The 23,904-nt window shown below is 51.0% G+C and overlaps 1 protein-coding gene across 6 annotated transcripts in view; it reads left to right on the top strand.

The window, feature by feature from the left end:
• TNRC6C (trinucleotide repeat containing adaptor 6C) overlaps nucleotides 1-23,904 on the top strand; it is a 145,537-nt gene that overhangs the window by 114,567 nt on the left and 7,066 nt on the right. For 5 of the 6 annotated variants that reach the window (XM_059379474.1, XM_059379472.1, XM_059379470.1 and 2 more), the window contains 11 exons: nucleotides 4,066-4,208; nucleotides 5,712-5,885; nucleotides 7,181-7,327; nucleotides 9,129-9,248; nucleotides 12,156-12,239; nucleotides 12,453-12,684; nucleotides 16,469-16,636; nucleotides 17,769-17,960; nucleotides 18,425-18,568; nucleotides 21,577-21,693; nucleotides 23,480-23,674. In XM_059379474.1, the coding sequence (XP_059235457.1) occupies nucleotides 4,066-4,208; nucleotides 5,712-5,885; nucleotides 7,181-7,327; nucleotides 9,129-9,248; nucleotides 12,156-12,239; nucleotides 12,453-12,684; nucleotides 16,469-16,636; nucleotides 17,769-17,960; nucleotides 18,425-18,568; nucleotides 21,577-21,693; nucleotides 23,480-23,674 (1,716 nt within the window). The remainder of the gene's footprint in view (nucleotides 1-4,065; nucleotides 4,209-5,711; nucleotides 5,886-7,180; nucleotides 7,328-9,128; nucleotides 9,249-12,155; nucleotides 12,240-12,452; nucleotides 12,685-16,468; nucleotides 16,637-17,768; nucleotides 17,961-18,424; nucleotides 18,569-21,576; nucleotides 21,694-23,479; nucleotides 23,675-23,904) is intronic. The other variant, XM_059379469.1, reaches the window with a different exon arrangement.

Genomic DNA, 23,904 nt, shown 5'->3' with positions numbered 1-23,904 from the left:
CTCCTGTCCACTCCTGTCCACTCCTGTTCACTCCTGTTCACTCCTGTTCGCTCCTGTCCACTCCTGTCCACTCCTGTTCACTCCTGTTCACTCCTGTTCCTGGCTAGTAGCAGAAGTCCTACCCAGGGCAATCAGGCAGGACAAAGAAAAAGAAAAAAGGCATCCATGTTGGAAAGGGAAAGTCAAGTTCTCATTGTTTGCTGATGATATGATCCTATATATAGAAAATTGCAAGAAATCAGTCAAAAAATGTAGAGTTAACAATTTCAGTAAACTGGCAGGATATAAAAATCAGCATCCAGAAATCAGTTGCATTCCTTTATGATAATGATGAAGCATTAGAAAATAAAACCAATTCATAATAGCATTAAAAATAATAAAATACTTAGGAATAAATTTAACCAAGGAAGTAAGAGATCTGCACAGTGAAAACAGCAGGGCTTTACTGAAAGAAATTAGAGAAGACACAAGCAAACAGAAGGGCATCTCATGTTCGTGGATCAAAAAACTAGTAGTGTAAAGACAGTTATGTTACCCAACACCATCTGTCAGTTAATTGCAATCCCCATCAAAAAACCAAAGCAATTCACCGAAGTACAAGAAACAATTCCTAAAATGTCTGTGGAACCACAAAATAGTCCTGAAAAAGAAGAGTTGGCGGTGTCACACTTCTGGATATCAGGCTGTACTACAAAATAAGAGTAGTACAGAGCCATAATAATCGAAACAGTGTGCTACAAGAACAAAAATAGGCACATCTGGGCCCCCAGCTGGCTCAGTCAGTTGAGCATGTGACTTGATCTCAGGGTCATGAGTTCGAGGCCCATGTTAGGCCTAGAGCGTACCTAAAAAAAAAAAAAAAAGAAAGAAAGAGTTAGACTCACCAACCAGTGGATCAGAACAGAGCCTAGAATTGAACCCCAGCAGTTACAGTCAACAGAACACTTGGCAAAGGAGCCAAGAATACTCAATGGGGAAACAGGGTATCTGAGACGCAGTTCTGGGAACAATAAAGAAACGTGCAGAACAATGAAAGTGGACCCCTGTCTCACAGCACAAAAATTAGCTCGTAATGGATCAGAGGTTTAAACAAAAGATCTGATACCATAAAACTCCTAGAAAAAGAACTTAAAGAAGAGGCCTGTCAATATTGGTCTTAACAATGATTTGGGGAGGCGTGACATCAAAAGCACAAACAACAAAAGAAAAATCAACAAATGTGGCTACATCAAAAGTTGCCACACAGCAAAAGAAACAAGCCTAAAGAATGGGAGAAAATTTTTCAAGCCATATATTGGATAAGGGGTTAATATTCAAAATATATAAAGAACTCAGTCAACTGAAACCAAAAACGTATGGTTTTTAAAATGGGTAGAATAACTGAACAGACGTTTCTGCAAAGAGGAGATTGGATGGCCAACAGACAGGAAAAGGTGCTAAGCATCCCTCAAATCGGGGAAATGCAGATCAGAACCACAGTAAGATCTCACCTCACCCCTGTCAGAATGGCTTTCATCAGGACGACAAGGACGGATGCTGGCGAGGATGTGGTAAAAGGGAACCCTGTGTACTGTCAGGACTGTAGATTTGTCCGACTGGTATGGAAAACCATATGGAGGTTCCTCAAAAAATGAAAAGTAGACTCACGGTACAACCCAGCAACTCCAGTCCTGGGTATATACGCAAAGGGTGAAAACGGGATCTTTTTTTTTTTTTTTTTTTTTTAAGATTTTTTTATTTATTTGACAGAGATCACAGGTAGGCAGAGAGAAGGGAGAGCAGGCTCCCCACTGAGCCACCCAGGCACCCCAGGATCTTTTTTATTTAAGATTTTTTTTTTTTTGGACAGAGACTGAGAGAGGGAACGCAGGCAGGAGTGGGAGGTCAGAGAGGAAGGAGCAGGCTTCCCACTAAGCAGGGAGTCCGGGGGCTTGACCCCAGGATGCTGGGACCATGACCCGAGCCAAAGGCAAGATGCTTAACAACTGAGCCACCCGGGCGCCCCTGAAAACAGGATCTGGACAGGATATCTGTACTATCATGTTCATTGCAGCATTACTCACAATAGCCAACATGTGGAAACAGCCCAAATGCCCATCAGCAGATGAATGGGCGAAAAAGATATGGTTCATGGACATGGTGGAATATATTCAGCTGTGAACAAAGAGGGGTTCCTGCCATCTGCACCAACATGGGCAGACCTTAAGCACTTGATGCTGAGTGAGCGAAGTCAGACAAAAATACTTCATGATCTCACTTAACATGTGGCGTCTATCCAAGTTCAACCTGTGGAGCACAGACCGCGAATGGTGGTTACCGGGAGGTGGGGCTGGGGGGATGAGCCGTGTAACAAGCGGAGGTAGGCCACGAGATCCCGCGCACAGCGGCCGAATGTAGTCGTGTTGTAGTGTAATTACATGACCTGCTAAATACGGCTCCACAGCCGTCAGATTAGGATATATTAATGTCTCAAAGTTACATATATACCTGAAATTTACACAGTGGTTTGCATCAGATTTATTCAGTTAAAAGTAAGTAAAATAATGATGTTAAATAGTCAAGTGTAAAATGCAGCTGTTTCCCTAGGAAATACAGGGTCGGGCTCCTGCAAGCCTCTGGCCACAGCATTTTTGTTGACCAATCAGTACATAACCTCGCTTTATGTGTGTTTCTATCTAAAGACACTTTATTTAATATAAGTTTCTCACAGGTGAGAAACAGTATGCCATATTTCTGTCTTTACAGTAAAACACTAGCTAGGAAAGATTTAGCATTTTCCTGACCCTGAGTCACATGACCGTGAATCTGTGGCCATCTACTCTCACACTAACGCCATCTGCCACACTTTCTTAAAATTACACTATCTCGGGGCACGTGGGTGGCTCAGTCTGTTAAGCATCTAATTCTTCATCTCAGCTCAGGTCTTGATCTCACAGTCATGAGTCAAGCCCGATGCAGGCCTCCATGCTGGGCGTGGAGCCAACATAAAGAATCAGCATCTTGTCATCCAAAAAGTTAGGCACTCTTCCCGTCCTTTCCAGAGCTTCATTGCACTCTTAGAGATTACTGAGCACCCTCACGTACAGATTGGGGACTCTTCTCTTCCGTTAGCCAGAGGCACCATATCGTGGAACAATACCTACCTAACCTGTGTTTTCTCCATCAGGCACAACACTACCTTCCTGCACTCAGGAACTTAAGAGAGCACATTAGCACTACACTTGGGGTCCATTTTAAACACGGAAGTCACCAATAAGAAGCACAGAAACGCACTGAATAGACCACAGAGGGCTGCTTGTCACTGCAGGAGGGCTCAGTAATAAGCCAGCATCTCGTTTGGCCTGAGTTAAGAATGTGTGCATCGGGCATCCAGCATTTTTCACCACCCTGCGCGTGTCCACAAAAGTACACGATTACTGTTTTGGGGGCTACAGATAAGTTTAGCCAGCCTGTGCATTTACAAGCACAGAATCCATGAATGATGAGAACCAACTTTGTTATCAGCGTGCGGGCATGGAAATGTGTGGTACAAGTTGCTAGGACAGAAATGACAATCCGTGTAGCTGGAAGAAATTGTCGTAACTTGTTAGAAGTGTAAAATAGCACAAACTCAAAGATAGCCATGCCAAACCAGTCACTAGCCTGAGACAAAAACCTTGCCTGTTCGCGTGGTATCGTGTCCCCAGTATCTGGAAGAGCCCTTGCAGCCCATGGGGGTGCAGGAAATGGAAACCACGGGCTGTGAGGGCAGCAACACCATTTTAAACAGGAAGATCAGAGCAGGAACGCAACGGGGAAGGCTGTGTGAAGAAGGGGTACATCCCTGTGGGGAGGGAGGGCAGGCCCCTGCGGGGCGGAGTGGCAGGTGTGATTGGAGTGGGCGGGGCAGGAGCAGGGGCGAGAGCAGGGCCCCGTCATAGACCGTGGGGGTCACAGGAGCAAAAGCATGGCCTCCCCATTTTCCATGGGGTTGAGAGACTCAAACTGGTGCCCGTCTTGTGCTCGGCCCTCCTGACTGACACTCCTGGGGCATTTAGGTGTAAGTGTTGCTTCTGTTTGCTCCAGGCGCCCTGCTGGAAAAGAAGGTGGACGTGGACAAGCGTGGACTGGGAGTGACCGACTACAATGGAGTGGTCACCAAAGCCCTTGGCTGCCGCCCACCAGTCTCCAAAGACTCTTCCGGGGACCGCCCCACCTTTCTCGACAAGGTATGGATTGAGGGGGTGTTTTGTTTGTTTGTTTTTAACAAGAGGTATTTTTCATTTTAACTGTGTCCTTAATGCAAGCTGGATTAAATATTTGCCTGACTATAATATTCAAATGACTACTCACTTTTGAAAAATACGTTATGAATGTTTAGCTCAGAAGAAATAGTGTTGTACTTTTTCCTGTAGTCACACAATGTGACTAGGGGTAAAAAATACAGAAGCTGAAAACATGTTCATTTTAGTGGGTGAACTTGGCTAGGTTACCTGCTTCCATTTGCCCAATAACAAGGGTCATCAAATTTCTGTTTTACTGTCTTATCTTACAAGATATTGGAAATAATGTGTGACATGTTTAACCTGAGAAAAAGAAACTGGAGGTGGTTGGGCGCAGGCATCTGTGTCTGGTCCGCCCAGCTCGGCTGGTGCAGAGCACGTGCAGATGTCTGTTGGAAGCCCCTGGGGGGGCTCACGTGTCCGGACACCAGTTTGGTCCTTTCAGGATTGTCATGTAGCGGTGCCCCTGCTCCCGGTGGGTGTGCCTTCAAAAGGAAGGGGAGAGTAGGATCCCGTGAAATTCAGTCAAAATGTTGAACCTTGAAAATAAAACTGAAGCAAGAAACGGCAGGTTTAGAAACAAAGCTGGCAGAAAGGCTCACAACAAAACAGAAAGGCTCACAGGAGAAAGCTCTAGCCCTTCGTCTCTGCTCACAGAGAAACAGGGTCCCTTGCTACACTTCGCAGCAGAAAGCTGTGGCTGGGGAAGGCCTGGAGGGAAGGTCAGGTCATACCCTGCCCTCCTGCTGTGGGTCTATTCATGTCCAAGATTCTTAGTGAAATTCCAATTTAATTTGGTATCTTGTATTTTTGCTTGGGAAGTGCGGGACTCTGACTTACTTCCTTATCTTTAAAATGTAGAATAATACCAAAAAGAAAAAGAAGACTGTAGACTACTACACACTAGTTGTGAAGTCAGAGGAGATAAATTTGCAAAGGACCAGACATACAATGTGACCTTAATAATGTACAGGAGAGTTAGTAAGACCCATCTGCTCTATGACTTACCCCGTTACTGGATTAAACCATGTGAAATTGCTGTTGGTAATTCAAAAACAGCTGAATGTCAGCAGAATGTAACCCAGTGCACCCCTAGAGCCTTGGTACTGAAAGAAAGGAGCCTGTTTATTTGAAAATGCTTGTGAAGTGTTGCCCAAGTAAGAGTTTTGCTAATGTTTCCGGGCTTCTCCGGAGCCCTGTCCCTGGGCGGGGTCGGCGGGGTTGGAGCACGTTGTAAGCTAATGTATGTGTTTATGAAGTGATTGTTAGAACAAGAGCAGCATCTTAATCCTGTTTCTCTTTTTCTTCTCCCTCTTCCTTTGGCCCATGTTCTCCATTCTCTTGTTATCCACTCTTTTTTGATCTTTTAATTCTTCTTCCATCCATACCCCTTTATATGTTCTTGGGAAACTGCTTTGTGCTTTGTCTGCGGATGGACGCCGCACACAGCTGACCCTTTCTTTCTCCAATCAGGACGGCGGCCTGGTGGAAGAGCCCACGACTTCACCGTTTTTGCCTTCACCAAGCCTGAAGCTCCCCCTTTCAAACAGTGCACTCCCTAATCAGGCCCTGGGTGGGATTGCCTCAGGGCTGGGCATGCAAAACTTGAATTCTTCTAGACAGGTAAGGCTTGGGTAGAGAGCCGGCGTGATCTCCGTTTCCCCTGCCTCTAACAGATGTGTTTGGGACGTGCACTTTGATCTTTAACAAATGCCCGTATTTTAACATACAGTCGAATATGTCAAGGTCGCTGAGATACTAGAAGTGTGCTGTCCAGGTACTGAGAGTTGAATCCGGTTCTTGAAACTGAACCGTGCTAGAGGAGGTGGGCTGGGTGATGCCATCCTTCTCCTGGCCGTCCAAACCTAGCGTACCTGGTCTTCGAGAAAACAGCACATGCTCGCCCTGCTCCCTGAAATAAAGGTGACATCTCAGTGGCTTCCAGAGAGCCACGCTGACATTTTCCCTTCCCTGACACTCAGGGGGTGAGAGTCCCCGTCAGGCATCACAGAAGGGAGGACTGTAAGTGTGTATTGGTCGCTGCTCCGTGGCCCTTGTGTCTCCTAGTCCCCCAGAGGACGGGACCTGCAGGCCGACGGTGCCTTTCCCGTCTGGGGGACGTCCTTTCCGTGGATTTCCTTGCACATGAGGCTGACACGCACCCATTTCTGGAACACCTCTCCAAGGCGCCACTGTGAAAATCCGGTTAGCCCGACAGTACGCATGTGCGCCTGTCATCCCAGGGTAGCAGCAGCATGCCAGCCGGCGGCCTCCCGGTGCTAGCGCCGGTGGTAGTTCAGTGCCGTGCCTGCTTAACGGGGCTCCTGCCATCGGACAAACAGGCCAGCAGGGTGTGGGGAGCGAGCCCACCTGGCGGCTTTTCTACTCAGCGTCCCACAGGGCTCTTACGCCCGCAGAGCACATTGGACCCCGAAAATGCATTGGTTACATTTAACATGAAGGTAGCAACCTGGATTTACCTACTTGTTCAGCTTCTGCTTCTGTGGAAGTTGTATTGCTCTTTCCAGTTTGAATGTTGCCATCTCCAGGTTAGTGGTCCCCACCCCTTTCTGCTCAGCACCCCACCACGGTGTGCTGCGGGAATTGCTGTGAAGCCAGTAGTGATGCGTTGCTCTTGTCGGCGCGCCCTGGGGTGATGCTTTCTTCAGATGTGACGGCCTTGTCCGGGGCCCCCTTGGACTGACGCCGTCACGTGGCTTCTGTGATTTACACGCGCAGTCCGCCTTCGTGCGCAGCCGCTCTGCATGGCAGCGGGCACCGTGGGTGCGCTTCGGTGGGAGTCGACAGTGGAAGGAAGTAGGGACGGTCTCGCTGTCCCGTGCAGGCCAGCAAAGCCCCCTGCGGAGCTCCCGTCACACCTGCCCCCGACCGACCCAGCCCCTCCCGTGTCCCCGCAGATCCCGAGTGGCAATCTGGGCATGTTCGGCAGTAGCGGAGCAGCACAAGCCAGGACCATGCAACAGCCGCCGCAGCCCCCCGTGCAGCCTCTGAGCTCCTCCCAGCCCAGCCTCCGTGCTCAAGTGCCTCCGTTTCTATCCCCTCAGGTGGGCCCCGTAGCCGTGCGCGCTGACGCAGGTGCCCCGATGGCCGGTGGCATCGGTGCCATGGGGACATCACTCGTAATGAGGGCGAGTTCACCCACCCCAAGCACGGTCATCTCAGCCCGTCCGCAGGGGGCGTCTGCAGGACGGCCCCTTGGAGCGGCTCCGTGTCCGCCGCTCATAGGGAGCAGGTCCCTGGGGGAAAGGCTACGCCTCCCACGCTGCCGTGGTGCGGTTTTTGCCCAGGTCTTAGAATGATTCAGGTGAACCCGATGAATTGTCCTAGCTGGGAGAGGAACGTGACACGCCGAAATATTGCTTAGCCCAGAAGGGAGCGGGTAGGAGCACGTAGCAGCTCTCGGGGCCTGAAGAATGCTTCAGGGGCCCCCTGCGTGTGATCATAGGTCATATTATAAATTAATACAACTTACTATTATTAATTTGGCTGCTTAGTTAAGTTCATTACTTAGTATTAGACTATTTTTGCCCATAGAGGTTCTTTTTTTTAAAAAAAAAAAAAAGGTGTCAAACAGAAAAGGAGAGAAGGATCTCTAGTTCGGCATAACTCTTAAAGCATATGGATTTTTTTCATGTTAATATTGTTTACTCTTAGAACATTCCCTAATTTTACACTTTGGACTGAGTTTTTCCTTATAGTGTTTCAGTCCTCATCCCTTATAAAAATTCAGTAATAGAGACTAATGATACGTTACAGAATTAGCTGGAAGTAGTTAACACTCCACAGCTGGTTGACCCCAGATTTGTGCGCTGAGCTGAGGCAGCCGGGATGTGGGTGGAGTAATTGTCCAGTTCATTTGTCAGAACGCAGGGCGAGCTGCCGTGCCACAGGCCCCAGAGTACAGAGGCTTCCACAAGACCGGGTTTGCTTCCCTGGGTGGCTGTGCAGGGGGCAGCCGCTCAGGCCTGTGGGGCACCCCTACCGCAGCCCTTCCCGATCGCTGGGTTCTGCACAGAACACTTCCCCTTGCGTCCCACTGCCCAAGCCTGGGGACACAGCCAGCCCAGTCCAAGGGGCAGAAGGAGAGCTGAGCTTGGGTGATGGGCATCGGGCTTCCCACACTCACAGAGCACATGTCACCCTCGTGCCCCCCACGTTACCTGTGCTATGATACAGCATGCTTTCTTTAAATGACTTGCCTGCTTAAATAAATCTATTCTTCAAACTTTACATATCTCTCAGAAGTAGAAAAATCACATTTTTCTGGTAACACATTAGACAACCATTAATGTAAAAGATGCCCATCCACGTTTACCCAAAATCATCTTGCATCCGGTTGTGATAAACATACATGGCATGTGGTGGAAAGGCACTGGAATCTCAAACCGTCCATGGACTGTTCCAGCACAGTGAATGCCAGTTGAAGGGGCCCCCCTGAATGCGCACACGGCTTGATGGGCCAGGGCAGGGCAGGGCTGGCAGAGGGGCCTAGACCCCTTCCCCGAGGCCCCACATTCACTCTTTCCTGAAATTAGGCCAGTTATTTCACGGTAACAGGATGTGAGCTCAGTTTTCGATAGGAGTCACCCAGAGCCCTTATATCTTATGTCATGACCGAAATACTTGGAGGGGGGAGGCTCTTCTCTCCGCCCGATCTTATTTTCCACAGAAGCACGGTAACTACTAGTGGTAAAAAGCCCATGAGTATTTTAATGGGTTTTGAAGTTCATTCTGAAGACAAGCTTAACTGTTGGTAATTCATCAGTTCTGCATCTTGAAAACTGCCTGGAACGGGTGGCCGTTTCGACAGGGACGCGGTGCCTGACGCTTTGTGTTGTCCGACAGGTTCAAGCACAGCTTTTGCAGTTTGCAGCAAAAAACATTGGTCTCAACCCTGCACTATTGACCTCGCCAATCAATCCTCAGCATATGACGATGTTGAACCAGCTCTATCAGCTGCAGCTGGTAAGCGGACGCTTCAGCTTCTAGAACCGCGGAGGAGTGCTGCCGTTCACGTGGCTGGCAGCGGCCTAGCCACCGACTGACAAAAGTACTTCACGCCTTGCGCTCTTCCTGGCGGGCAGTGTCACTGAGACTTTCATAAATTTTTTTAGACTTTTAAAAAAATTAGGCAGTTTTGTACTCAAGGGTGTTTTCCCTCAGCTTTGTGAATTCTCTGGCCCCTTCACAGAGTGTCCCAGACCTCACCAGGAGGCGTGTCCTTCACTCAGGGTCTCGGCTAGCCTTTCCGATCCACAGCTTCCCACCAGGACCCCAGAACACAGAAACTCATTTGAGGGACAGTTTTCTAAATTCTTCAAGGGGGGGGACACACAGAGACTGTTCTGGAAACATGAAAGAAATTACTTCATTACATACAGTAGATGCCTTAGAGGTTACGGCTTTCACAGTCACTGTGGGGAAGGCTGATGTAGCCTAATAGTTCTTGATCTTGAAAGTTTTACAATTTGACTTACCTTAAATTTTTAATTTTCAAGAATCTTACTGCTTTTTTTTTTTTTTAAGATTTTATTTATTTGACAGAGAGAGAGACCACAAGCAGGCAGAGAGGCAGGCAGAGAGGAGGAAGCAGGCTCCGCACTGAGCAGAAAGCCCGATGTGGAGCTCGATCCCAGGACTCTGGGACTATGACCCAAGCCGAAGGCAGAGGCTTAACCCACTGAGCCACCAGGTGCTGCAAGAATCTTACTGCTCTTAACATAAAATGCCATGTCACTGTACCATCTCTAGATTCGTCCTGGTCATATACACTGAAGGACCTTTCTGCAATATGCTGACACCTGCTTTCTTTCGAAGTCTTGTTCAACAACTTCATCTCCTTGAAAAGGACCAGGAATTGGGGCGCCTGGGTGGCTCAGTGGGTTAAGCATCTGCCTTTGGCCCAGGTCATGATCCCAGACTCCTAGGATCGAGTCCCGCATCGGGCTCCCAGCTCCACAGGGAGTCTGCTTCTCCCTCTGACCTTCTCCCCTCACATGCTCTCTCTCACTCTCTCAAATAAATAAATAAAAATCTTTTAAAAATAAGGAAAAAAAAAAGAAAAGAAAAGGACCAGGAATCATTAGGGAAGGAAACAGGCCGCTGATACTAAAGCATTGATGCCGAAGCTTTCCTTACAGGAGAGCCCCGGGCCCTGTCAGTCCCATAACCCGCACTGGCTGTTAGGCTATGTCTAACCAGTCCGAAGGGCCGGTTTTCCAGTAAGTAGAGCCCCAAGCCCTGCTCACTACTAAAAACCTGACAGAGACATTGGAACCCGGCCTGTGCCTCTCGCTTCAGCCTTGTTGGTGCTCTTGAGAGCAGCCGCCGGGACATTCATGTGTGCCACGATGGTGGCGTGGAAAGACAGCAGAAAAGGCAAGAAAATCTTGAATTATGTTAAGTATGTTCTGTTTTACAAACAGGGCTTACTGTTCTTAATTTTTATTTTCAAAATAATTGGTAAAATGAAATTTTGGTGTATCCTGAGGTTGAGTTTTAGACCTTTAAGGATTCACTTAAGTAGAGTATTTTATCTCCCTATAACTTACAGATTAATGAGACATTTCTAATAGTACAGTCCCTACCTTTATGTGGATCCTGTTTTAATAAATCCGCTTGCTAAACATGTCCTAAAAAATCCATTTATGGGGTGCCTGGGTGGCTCAGTGGTTTAAGCTGCCTTCAGCTCAGGTCATGGTCTCAGGGTCCTGGGATTGAGCCCCACATCAGGTTCTCTGCTCAGCGGGGAGCCTGCTCTGCCTGCCTTTCTGCCTGCTTGTGATCTCTGTCTGTCAAATAAATAAATCTTTTAAAAAAAAAAAAAAATGTCCTCAGAAAACAAGGTACGATAGGCAGCCAGCATTTCGAAGCGACGGGATGATGGAACTTCTGCATGGCTGTGTGGGAGGGGCTCACGCCCCCTTGTGCCTGCTGGCGGGGCCGGGGCCTGTGGTGGGGGAGCATCACGTGGCCCCCAGCACTCGAGCCTCGAGCATGTTGTTCTGATTGTCTGGGGGGGCGAGCCACTGCTCTTGTACCAGCCTCCGAGCCATTCTGGACGACTTTCATCCAGGTCACCATAAGAATCAATAGTTTTTCATTGTCCCATCACTTCTTTTTACTTTTAGCTTATAAGATTTGAGCAGAAGAATTTTGATCTCTTCATTAACTGAAAAATACTTGCTGGGGCACCTGGGTAGCTCAGTCATTAAGTGCCTGCCTTCAGCTTACGTCATCATCCCAGGGTCCTGGGATCAAGCCGCACATCGGGCTCCCTGCTTGGCGGGAAGCCTGCTTCTCCCTCTGCCACTCCCCCTGCTTGTGCTCCCTCTCTTGCTGAGTCTCTCAAAATAAATAAAATCATTTTTTAAAAGAAAGAAGAAAGAAAAATATTTGCTAAGAAATCTCATTACCTACACTAAGCAGGGGTACTGACTGACTGAACTACTTTTGAAAATCTGTGTGCTGGAAGGGTTTGGGAAAGACATTTCTCCTTTTAAAAAGGCTTCTCCCTCATGGAATACTTTTTTGTTTTTTTAAGATTTATTTATCAGAGAGAGAGGGAGAGAGAGTGAGCACAGGCAGACAGAATGGCAGGCAGAGGCAAAGGGAGAGGCAGGCTCCCTGCTGAGCAAGGAGCCCGATGTGGGACTCAATCCCAGGATGCTGGGATCATGACCTCAGCTGAAGGCAGCTGCTTAACCAACTGAGCCACCCAGGCATCCCTACCCTCATGGAATACTTAAACCACAGTATAGTAAGGGGGCCAAGAATCTTGGTTGCTTTCTCTCTTCCTCTCTTTTTAATACACAAAAGTTGAACCGTCTGTCAATGGCCTCCTACAGTATTTGAACTGTTCTCTGTCAACAGGCGTACCAACGTTTACAAATCCAGCAGCAGATGCTACAGGCTCAGCGTAATGTTTCCGGACCCATGAGACAACAGGAGCAGCAAGTAGGTATCTCGGGGCGTGTGGCTGCCCTCGCCAGTGCCCACCGTCCCTGAGCGCATGATGCTAGATGGCAAACTGTTCCGTGGTTGACTTTCCTCTCGCTGAGCCTCCCTTTTAGCCATCTCGGGGGCATCTTAGCTTGGGAACAGGCGGGTCCAGCCAGCAGAGACCGGGGCCGCTTGCACGCCTTTTCCAACTCGCGTGTCCGCCGCCAGGTCGCGCGCACAATCACGAACCTGCAGCAGCAGATCCAGCAGCACCAGCGCCAGCTGGCCCAGGCCCTGCTCGTGAAGCCGCCGCCGCCGCCGCCGCACCTGCCTCTGCATCCCTCTGCAGGCAAATCGGCCATGGACAGCTTCCCCCCGCACTCCCAGGCCCCCGGCCTGCCTGACCTGCAGACCAAAGAGCCGCAGGCTTCACCCAGCACCTTCGCTCCTTACCCTCTCGGTGAGTCCCCACGGGGCGGGCCCGCACACTGTCCCCGGCTTCCTGCTGAGGGAGCCGCACCGGCCGTCTCCTGCAGAGCGAAGTTCTGCTTCGGCCGTACATAGCTCTGGCCTAAAGTCTTTTAAAGTAGCACCAGCGAAAGTGCTGGAATTCCCTCAGTTTGCATTGTTCCCCCTTTCCTCCTCTTCAGCGGCCACCGTCCCCCAACCTAACTGCAGGGACGAGCTTGTGATGGTTTTACTGGTAAAGGTGTTTAGATTTTTATGAATCAGGTACTTCTTGGCAACCAGTGGTGGCCCATCCAGGTTCTGCAGTGTAAAAGACGGTTTGTGTAATCCACCAAGTCAGCCTGTATGCGTTGACCCCTGACCTGTAGGACACATGCTCAGCACATGAAACCCACAGGTCTGCAGAAAGCATGGGGCTTCCCTCGTGCTTCCAGGTCCTGCAAGCCAGCCAGGAGGGGCATAGGTTCCGTAACCACAGGCGGGATCAAAGAAACATCCCAGGGAGGGACATGCCAGTAAACAGATTATAAACAGTTTGACAAAGGGGTCCAGAACCTGGCGGCAGCCCTCAGGCTTGTTTGCCAGCTGACCGTTAGTGTGAAGCTACAGGACAAAGGGAGTTAGTAACCCAGGAAGCACATAGCCAGAGGAACAGAGGTCAGATGCATGACAGTGAGTGTGCTACTGGCTGATGGGGTCCCTCTCCTTGATGCTGCCCTGAAAAGAGCCGTAAATCCTAATCGTACAAGCATGTTCTCCTTGACATGCAGTCACTGTGGTCTGTCCTTAGTAGGAACCTGGTGGGTGCTGACTGTGGTCATCCCTCCCTTCTCGTGGCCCCGTGCTCCCAGCCCTTACGTGCACATGGGAGGACAGTTTGGTGGCCGAGGCCGGCTGGGGAGGTGGCCCGCCACGCTGAGTCCCAGCTCTACCAGGGCCAGCTCAGCACTTCCTTGCGTGACTTGCCCGACTGACTGTCTCAATTCCCCATTTAAACTGGGGATAGTTACCGCCTGGGGTCCTTTAAAGATTAAGTAAGATGACACAAGAAGTTCGCAGGACAGTGCCGCGTGCCGCCAGCCCTTTGTGAGACACGACCCAGACTGAAGCACGTCTTGTTTCAGGCCCTTTCAGAGACAGGTTCCGTTGTCTGGCGCCCTCAGTGCTTCCGCTGCAGCTTCCTGGAGGCATCTGGCCTCTCAACCAGTTTTTGGAGAGCAGACTACAATAGTCTGTATTCTTAGAGGTTTTTCCTTAGCACAAATGAAAGAACTAGTACAGTGGCTCTTCAAAATTAGATGAAAAATAATTTTGATACTATTTTATGATACTCACATTAAACTTACAAACTTACTGAAAATCTATAGTAGGACGCCTGGCTGGCTCAGTCAGTAGAGCATATGACTGACTCCTGATCTCCGGGTTGTGAGTTTAATTGTGAGTTTAAGCCCCACGCTGACTGTAGAGATTACTAAAAATAAAATATAAGAGAAAAAAAAGAAAGAAAAGAAAAGAAATAGCTAATCAGGCGCACCTGGTGGCTCAGCCCGTTAAGTGTCTGCCTTCAGCTCTGGTCCTGATCCCAGCGTCCTAGGATCAAGCCTGCTCAGTGGGGGTCCGCTTCTCCCTCTGCCTCTGCTGTGCCCCCTGCTTGTGTGCTCGCGTGCGCTCTCTCTCTCTCTCTCTCTCTCTAACAAACAAATAAAAATTGTAGGAGAAAAAGAAGTAGCTAATCCAGTATAAGAAACGTAGCCTGTAAGATAGCCTCTCTGCTTGGTTCTTGGCATTTTTCGTCAGTGGTTGTAGCCCCGCCCACCGTCCTTCCCACGCACCTTCCTTCTCCTCGCTTTGTTGTCTCTTGACTGCTGGAACTTGTCATCCACATGGGAAGACCAGGGGTAGAATCATGAAAAACAGCCTTCGTAGGCAGTGCTACAGGGAGGGAAGAGCTCGTGCTCCCCTTGAGTGGCGAAGCAAAGACCCACAGTAGGGGCTGAACTCGGATCTCAGATGAGCAGGGCCTCGGTGACCAGAGCCTGGCCGGACAGGGCGGGCCCCGGGTGGTCGTGCCGACTCGTGGTGGGGGTCCACAGGTGAGCGGGCATGCTGCGGAGATGGGTGCAGGCCCAAAACTTTGAAGCCCAGGCTGGAACCCAGCCTCGCGGTCCCCTCACCCGACTAGGTCAGTGCAAAATGGAAGCGAAGATTGCTGTCCGTGCCAACCTCACACAGGCAGCCGCTGGCTGCCTCACCTGCACAGGTGCTGTGTTTCATCTGCAAAGTGTGTGTGTGTGTGTGTGTGTGTGTGTGTGTGTGTGTTGTCAACATTTAAAAATCTTCAAATGACAGTAACTTCTGGCTTCATTTAAAATGACTCCATGGGGCGCCTGGGTGGCTCAGTGGGTTAAGCCTCTGCCTTCAGCTCGGGTGGTGATCTCAGGGTCCTGGGATCGAGCCCCGGGTTGGACTTCCTGCTCAGCGGAGGGTCTGCTTCCCCCTCTCTCTCTCTGTCTGCCTCTCTGCCTGCTTGTGATCTCTGTCAAGTAAATAAATAAAATCTTAAAAATATATATTTAATAAAATAAATAAAATAAAATGGCTCCGTGGGGTTTGCCTTCCACGTGGCTGTCACAGGCTGACACCAGCCGCTGGCACTCTAGGTGGGACAAGCAACGTCCCCACCAGGCCCACTTCTCAGCCACTTGGCCCATGTAGGCATTGGAATTTGCAGACACAGGTTTCTTTTTTTTTTTTTAAGATTTTATTTATTTATTTATTTGACAGAGATCACAAGTAGGCAGAGAGGCGGGCTGAGAGAGGAGGAAGCAGGCTCCCTGCAGAGCAGAGAGCCCGATTCAGGGCTCGATCCCAGGACCCTGAGACCATGACCTGAGCTGAAGGCAGAGGCTTAACCCACTGAGCCACCCAGGCGCCCCTTGCAGACACAGATTTAAAGTCAGGAACAAACCTGTTCAATACCTTGCTTACGAATAGAGATGCACTTTGACCAACGTACCAAGATGATGGTCTGTGAATCCTGGGGTGCACACCTGCCCGTTACTCTCCGCCAGCCGAGCATTCCGTCCCGCTCGCAACTGGTGTCCCCACCGGGCAGTCTTTCTCATCCTCCTAGCCCTTCAGTAACCTGGCACAGTGTGGCCAGATGCAGCAGCATGTGGTTTTAGCTATAAAAAGGAAAGGCCGGGATTGGCTGCTGTTCTAGCGAGGGGCAGATGGCAGCCCTGCCACGCCCTCCAATAGGTCGTGTCCTTAAAAGGAGTTTGATATTTGGTTTATAAACTCCGGAAGACTTTTGTAAAGTAAGATCACTAGAGGTGGCATTGAATGACCCCCGCCAGCCTGTACTGGTACCTCAGAACACTGTCCAGAGCTCTGAAGGAGTTGTGTTCATCTGCTGAGTTTCCTTGAGGTATCCTAAGATCAGAAAAGATTTGCCTAATTGTCTGAACTTGCTCTGCTTCCTGTGCGTGCTGAGGAGCGGCAGGACCATGTTTTGCTCTGAGACAACCGAGCTGAAGAGCATCATCGGTCTTAACCAGAGAATATTCGTTGCCATTTCACCTTAATTCAGGAATAATCCCCTGGAAATATGTGTCGTAAAAAAGACAAAAAGCTTTTCTTTTTATGAGCATTAAAAGTTAGAGTTAAGTATGTGGCCATGAGTTAAGACTTGGATTGATTCTCCAGGAGAGCTTTGGAATGTAATAAAACTTTGAGGAAGAGCAGGCGTGTCCTAATAGCATTTTTATCCTTAGCTGGACTGAACCCAAACATGAATGTCAACAGCATGGACATGACTGGTGGCTTGTCGGTAAAGGACCCGTCTCAGTCCCAGTCACGCCTCCCTCAGTGGACACACCCCAACCCGATGGACAACTTACCCGGTGCTGCTTCTCCCCTCGATCAGAACCCCAGCAAGCATGGTATGTGTGAGCCGGGGTGCCTGGGGTCCGGTCGCTCCTGCCATGCGGGCCGACGGTCCGGTTGTAGACATGCTCGTGTTACTACACACACTGCAGCTCTTGCCTAAGAATTCCAGTAGAATGGACCCTTCCGTTCCACCCCAGAGTGTGTGAGATCCCAGCTAGCCCATGGTCAAAGCCCCCGAAACCGCAGCCTCCGGATCTTTGCTACAAACCAGGAAGGAGTTGAACGTGCCCCAGAGCAGCAAACAATGTCGGTTGCGGCCTGCAGATGTTTTAGTTTTTATGTGTACTCTTCCACAAAAAACTGGTCTACTGAGAAGAAATTTTTCTCAATAAAATGGTAAAACACAATAGAAAAGCAAATGCGTAGAAAAAAGGAAGAAGCAGAAGTGCCGAAACCTGAAGGCAGCAACCCTACTAGTAAGCTTGACTTTAGCTCCCTGTTTCCTGACAGCACGAATAGCAGAGGAGATATCATAGCTTTCTGATTCTCTCTTGATTCTAAAAGGAAAAATAAAATTTTTCCTGTTAATTCTACAAGAGAATCATCACGGGCTACCTGGGCGCTTTCCATGGCAGGAGAGCGCGGTCGCCCATGGTGGGCCGGTCCACTCCAGAAGAAGATAAGGGCCCTGCGGTCACATGCCCAGCTTGTCCGTCCAGAGGGAGGGCGAGCAGGGCGCACGCAACCCCAGAGTCCATCGCTAAACACAGAGACTCAGAAGCTGGGCCCCAGAAAGGCACAGGCCCGCTCTCATTTGTACGGGTTTGTGTTTTGCCACGATTTCTCACTTGGCAAACTAAAATGGTTCTGAAGGAGTTTTGGTCTTGGGGCGCCTGGCTGGCTCAGTCGGTGGAGCATGTGACTTGGGGTCTCACAGTTGTGAGCTTGAGCCCCACATTAAGGTAGAGAGCACTTAAAAATACAATCTTTAAAGAATAAAAAGAATTTCAGTCTTTACAGACGAAGTTGGGGCTCACCAAAGTAGTCACTTATTCTTAGCAAGCGCAGGACAAACTATGTGTGATGGTCTGTGTGCGTCTGGAGGGGGCGGGCCCTGGTGCTTAGAAGTGAGGACGCAGGGGCTCCCCTGTTCACTCAGCTCTTTGTCTCCCGCTGTCCCCTCAGGTGCTATCCCTGGAGGTCTAAGCATCGGGCCTCCAGCGAAGTCCTCCATTGACGACTCCTATGGCCGGTACGACTTAATCCCGAATAGTGAGTCACCAGCCAGTCCTCCTGTAGCTGTCCCCCATAGCTGGTCGCGTGCCAAATCTGACAGTGACAAAATCTCCAACGGCTCCAGCATCAACTGGCCCCCAGGTGAGAGCGTGCAACACGTCTGCCCAGCCGCACGTCAGAACTGCCCCAAGCCTGAGGAGAGCGCTTCTGCTTGGGAGAAGCCAGGACCTGAGCTCTAGGAGTCCTGGAAACAGGAACCCCACAGCTATGGCTTTTCCACTGGAAATTCACGCAGATTTGGGAAGTGGTTAGCTCCTGGCACCTTCCTGTAGTCCCTTGGTTCAGTGAGGGGAGTGGAAGGAAAATGGATGCTATGTTGCATCTGGCCAGACTGTTCTAGACTCCACACTGTCTGAACACGGTCAATGTGGCAGCTGTGATCCCTGCTTCTGCTTGTGCCAGAGGATCGATGGTTTCCTGAAAGTCTAGGATGGGTCTCCTATTGTAACTAGCGGATCATAAGAATTTTCATAAATTACCATGAAGGAATGTGAAGATATTATAGTACTCGTGTTTTGATTTCCATTTTGTTCGTCATTTTCTAGAATTCCATCCTGGAGTTCCATGGAAAGGACTTCAGAATATAGACCCCGAGAACGACCCCGATGTCACTCCTGGAAGTGTCCCCACCGGGCCCACTATCAATACCACCATCCAGGACGTCAACCGCTACCTCCTCAAGAGTGCGGGTGAGGACAGCGGCCGCCGGCAGCCCGGCACAGAGGGCCTCCTGTGCACATCTGGGGGCACCGGGGTGGCGTGTGGGCTGTGGGGCAGGGACGCTGTGACACACACCTATAGACACTTCTCAGCATCTGGAGGTAGTGCTGATGGTGAAATGGAGCTTGATTTCCTGGCCTAGTAACACCTTGTTTCTGACCGTGGTGCTGTAAGATCCCAGTACTACACATGCAGCTGCTCAGAAAAAGGTCCCACCTGAAATCTGTTTAAACTACAGGTGAATTGGAAGAGGAAGGCTTCCACCTCAGTCTGTTTCCTTCCACAAAGTCTGATAGAAAGACTGAAATCCGCCCCCAGTGCTGTGTTCCAGGCGCAACTCGGGGTGCTAGTTCTGGGTGCTCGCTGTGTCAGACTCAAGCTTCCAGGGGGTGGCAGAGAGCAGCTGGCTGGGCCATTGGAAGCATCTGTGCAGCTCTGAGGTGCGATGCCAAAAGGGTGACGCTGATACGGTGGCAGCGCCGATGTCCGGAGAGTGGGAGGGAATAGCAGGCCGGCCGTGGACGCTCATCCCCGATAAGGCCACTCGGGTAGTCAGACTGGCACCATCCAGAAGTCCAACTCGGCCCTCAGTGCTTGTCGCCCTGAGTGTGGCAGGAGGGTTGTGTCCTGGGACGACTGTCCGTCGGTGGATTTTGAGGATGGTGGGCAGGTGTGAAGGGGCAGCCCTGACCCGGGTACTGAGAGACCTCGGAAAGTGTCAAGGTTGCTTGGCGTCGCACAGAGCTTCGTGCCAGTGCCCCGTGGGTCCTCCAGTGGTCCCATGGCCCTCGAGTGGCCTCTGGAGCATTGTGGTGACCTCCACGTTCACACAAGTGTGCAGTGACGGGACGAAGGTGACATGGAGGAGGTGAATTTTGCGGGCAGGCCCTAACGGCCGTCCTCCCGTCCAGAGCAGCTGAGGCAGAGCAGGCAGAAGGGCATCTAGAAGTGACCGAGGTCCTGGCGTCAGGATCAGATGAGAAAGTGGGCTCTCCGGCTCCAGGGTAAAGAGGCAGGCAGCCGTCCAACCTGGGCACCTCGAAGCTTTATGTGATGCCATGTGACTGCGGGGGCTGACAGGGGCGGGTCTTGGACCGCTCCTGCCAGGCCCCTTCTGCAAGCCCTGGGGAGCCCTTGCTCCTCTGCTCCTGTGCCCTCGTGGTTTGTGTTTGGGAGAAGGAGAACATACAGAACTTCTCTTAATGTAGCCCTGGGCACGTGATCATGCCACTGCCCCAGCGCAGCACAGCCAAGCTGCAGAGGCCGGACCTCGCCCCCACCTCTCTCCAGAGCGCAATGTGCTGCTCCCTACACACCGTCAGCTTCCAGGCAGCCCCTTTGACTGACCTTGCTCAGGGACAGAGCCACAAATGTCATCATACTTCTTTATAGTTTGGTTTTGGTTGTTTTTTGTTTTTGTTTTTGTTTTTTGAAGTAGGCCCCACACCCAACATGGGGCTTGAACTCATGACCTGGATATCAAGAGTCACTTGCTCCCCAGACTGAGCCAGCCAAGCGCCCCAGGTTTTTTGTTGGTTTGTTTGTTTGTTTAATTTTTAAGTCCTCTCTGCAGCCAGCATGGGGCTTGAACCCACAACCCCAAGATCAAGAGTCACATGTTTCACCGACTGAACCCACTGGGCACCTCCCCCCGCCCTCCAGCTATTGTAGTTTTGACTAAACAGCTTGACCTAAAGTCCAGAGAGAATGAAAATAAAAAAAAAACATGCCCTAGACGGAGAACAGGGAGAATAGCTATTAAGCTCTTGATACTGACTTATTTTACATGTTCTCATACGTAATTCTTTATTTTCTTCTGTTGAGTATCCACTATACTGGGTGTTGCTTTCTAATTTGCATTTTTGTTTTTCATTTACTGCCATTGACATTAAGTTCTGATTTGATATTAATCTGCAGATTACAAGTCAGTTTTAATGTTCGTGAGTTTTCGTGCTCTCATTCTAAAGAGGTTGATCACAGTAGGGCAGCTGTGGACAGCTCTGCAGGTTGCACACTGCACAAGTCTGACAGGTGCCCCATGCCCGGTCATCTCTGTGAAGCGTATACCTCTGGGGTTAGTCAGCGCACCAGCCCACGTGGGCACCTGCATCTGGCTTCCATGTCTTGTGAGATTCTATTTGTGGAAGTAAATGTGACAAGCAGACTGTCACGTGCTCATGTCCCCACCCCACCAGCTTCCACACACTGGTGGAATAACTTTCTGAATCAGAGGAGCTCAGATTCTGTTCTGCTCTAACCCAGACTGTCAGCACTGCTTGTTCCCCACCTTCCTGCTCTCAGAGAATCCTGGCGGAGGGTGACCTGGAGCCGCCGGGCAGCAGGGAACTGCACAGGGGCGGCCACCACCCGCCCCCAACAGCCTCCCTCCCGGGGCACTAGCAAGTGTTTTCACAGGAGGGGCTGTGGTTGGGGGAACAGTCCTCCAGTGCCCCACACAAGGTTCTGCCTCATGCCTGTGTCACCAGGGAGAGGCTCAGACAGGACCTAGTGGACACCTGAGACATTCTGAGTCAGAATGAAGTGCTGGTCTTTCTACGGTAAAATATATAGCAAAAAGCTTAGAGTTTCATGGTTTTTGATTTGGTGGATATTGTTTGAGGTGGGAAAAGATGGGGAGTGCCCTGGACTGTGAGTCTTAGCCTACGTGGGAGGGAGTCCGCGCGGTCAGTTCACATCCTGCGCGGCGTTCTTGGCATTCTGCCACCAACCCTCTTCTCCTGTGCCTGCAGACCCTGCCCCTGAGAGGCTGCCACTGCCTCCTGGGCCCTGGGACCCAAGGGTCTGTCCGCCCTGGCCATGGTCCTGACCATGTCACACCTATATGGTCAACTCCCTGGCCACAACCAGCCCCTCTGGAGAGCCTCCCTCTCGGTGGGCGGCACGGTCACACCGCCGGGCTCAGGGCTGCCCCAGCGCCCGCCACCCGCCTCTCTCAGCGCTGTGTGTGCTTCCGCAGGGTCCTCCCCACCGTCATCTCAGAGTGCCGCGCTGCCTTCCTCGAGTGCCTGGCCGCTCAGTGCCTCCGGCTACGGTCGCTCTTTCAGCAGCATCGCGCCCGCGCCCAGCATTGCAGGTACGCACTGGCTTCTCCTGACGTCTGCCCACTCGCCCTGGAGCTGGGGGGCCGTGCGGTGTGGTGGAGAGGGGGCCTGGGCACCCCTGCCCCCTGCCGTGTGAAGCAGGAACGGGGACATCGCCTCTGCGGGGTGGTCGTGCAAGGCACGTGGCTGTAGGCCGGGGCACATCTGCTTCCACGGACCTGCTCCCTCGCGTCCCCCCGCACCGTGGCTGCAGCATGAGGGGGGCTCAGGGCTGCAGCGCGAGCAGGCGGCCCCCGCCGGGACTTCGATAAGGGAAATGAGTAGGTCCCAGAAAATGTGGCCCCTTCCCGCCTGTCACCTTCTCTGTTACCCTAGGCTTTTAGAAGTTTTTGGTCTAAGACATTTTGTTTAGGCTTAGAGGAGAACTGAGAAGTGTTTGTCATAAAAACTTGAGGGGAATCTGAACCAAAAAATTTCAAGACAAGGATATACAAAGATGCAGGCCCAGACGCTAACAAGATGTGTGTCAGGTTTGTAAGTAGACAGACATCTTACAGATGGAATGTTGTTTACAGACTTCTCCAGTGTACTTCTGTATTCCTTCAAATCTTGTCATTCAGTCCTTTTTGAATCCGTGTGAGGAGGCTGTCGGAATCCCTCTAGCACCGGTCCCTGGGCAAGAAGGCCATTGTGATTCGGTGCGGCCCTTCTCCTTCCCTCCCCGTAGTCAGTCGATTATTTTAGTTTGACCCCAGTGTGTGAGCACGCGGTCTCAGGTACGAATGTAGTGATTCAACATGTAGTTCAGCATCTTACCGAAAACAAAGAGTTTCTGGATTATGTCATTCCTTCTGTTTATTCTTCCTGATGTTTACATAGGAGACGTATGTAGACCTCTAATACTTCTGTGATCATGTAGCTGAAGAGAAGGGGCAGAGTCTAATTTCCCTGTACCTCCAGCCGTTTTTATAGCATTCTTGCTTTTCTGACCAATGACACCTTTGCTAAGATTAGTGTTTGTTTGTTTGCTTGAAGTCCTGGTGGCTAGGGGTGGAGGGGAGCTCCACCAGGGTCTGGTGGCCTGGTCGCTGCCGTGCTATGCTAGCACCACCGTGACAGCAACCACTCTGTCGCCAGCACTTCCCGTTCGGTCATGCTGGGCAGGTGAGGCGGGCCTAGCAGACGTCCAGCTGTGCGCACCTCCCAGCTGAGGCCTGCGTGCAAGAGAAGCTGTTCGGAGTCGTTACCAGTTGGGTTTTTTACTCCCAAAGAGCCTTCAGACGCTCTGCACCCTGTGGAGGTACTAAGATGCCAAACACTCAGCCCCCAGCTGCTGGGCCCCACGCGTCCGTTTCCACCGTGCGGCCCAGCAGCCTCATCTCAAAGCTGTGGGTTGTCAGGGGGCATTGCCTTGAAAAGGGACTGGTCGCTAAAGGAATGGTGTAAAGGATCTACACATTAGGCTTTTGTCCTCAATTAATATGTTCCATTATAAGCTTATCCCAATAGAAGATGTCAGTGGTTCATTTTAACCTCGAACTGCAAAAATGCTGTTTCCTCAGTGGCAAACTTGGTTCTGGCACAGTCAGCGAATTCAGCATCAGCCTCCCGGCAAGGCCTCCCCAGGGCACTGGGCACAGGCCGGTGGTCAGTCTTTAGGCAGGAATCCAAAAGCGCACACACCCCCGTGTTCTCGGCGTTTCCTGTCCATCCCCATGGTCTGCTGGTGCCGGAGAGCGCCTTGCACACTTCTCCACACACTGCGGTGACTTCTTCCGATCTCCAGAACCCCTGTGCTCTGTCTCCCTGCCTTTCTAGGTAAACTGTCAGACATCAAATCGACGTGGTCCTCCAGCCCTGCCTCCCACACACAAGCCTCTCTGTCTCACGAGCTGTGGAAGGTGCCCAGAAGCACTGCTGCCCCCACAAGGCCACCTCCAGGGTTAGCCAATCCCAAGCCTTCCTCCACCTGGGGAGCCAGTCCCCTCGGCTGGACCAGCTCTTACTCCTCGGGTACGAGTCCGGGTGCTCGGTGTGCGGGCGGGCCGGGGCGGGGTGCGCGGGGCCTCCGGGCCTGCTCTGCCGGCCCTTCAGGGTGAGAGTGTGCCCATCATCTTGTCCTCTGGCTCCTTGGGAAGGACTGCTCCCCTACCCCTAGAATCTGGAGAGCCTAGGAGGGGCCCCAGATTCTCAGGGCAGCGTGTGGGCCGAGTACCTCAGCCGCTGTGGTTTCCAGCCTCCGC

The sequence above is a fragment of the Mustela nigripes genome, chromosome 16 (genome assembly GCF_022355385.1).
Source record: "Mustela nigripes isolate SB6536 chromosome 16, MUSNIG.SB6536, whole genome shotgun sequence".
NCBI lineage: Eukaryota > Metazoa > Chordata > Mammalia > Carnivora > Mustelidae > Mustela > Mustela nigripes.
The sequence above is the reverse complement of the archived record's forward strand: the minus strand, read 5'-3'. Positions and strand labels throughout refer to the sequence as shown.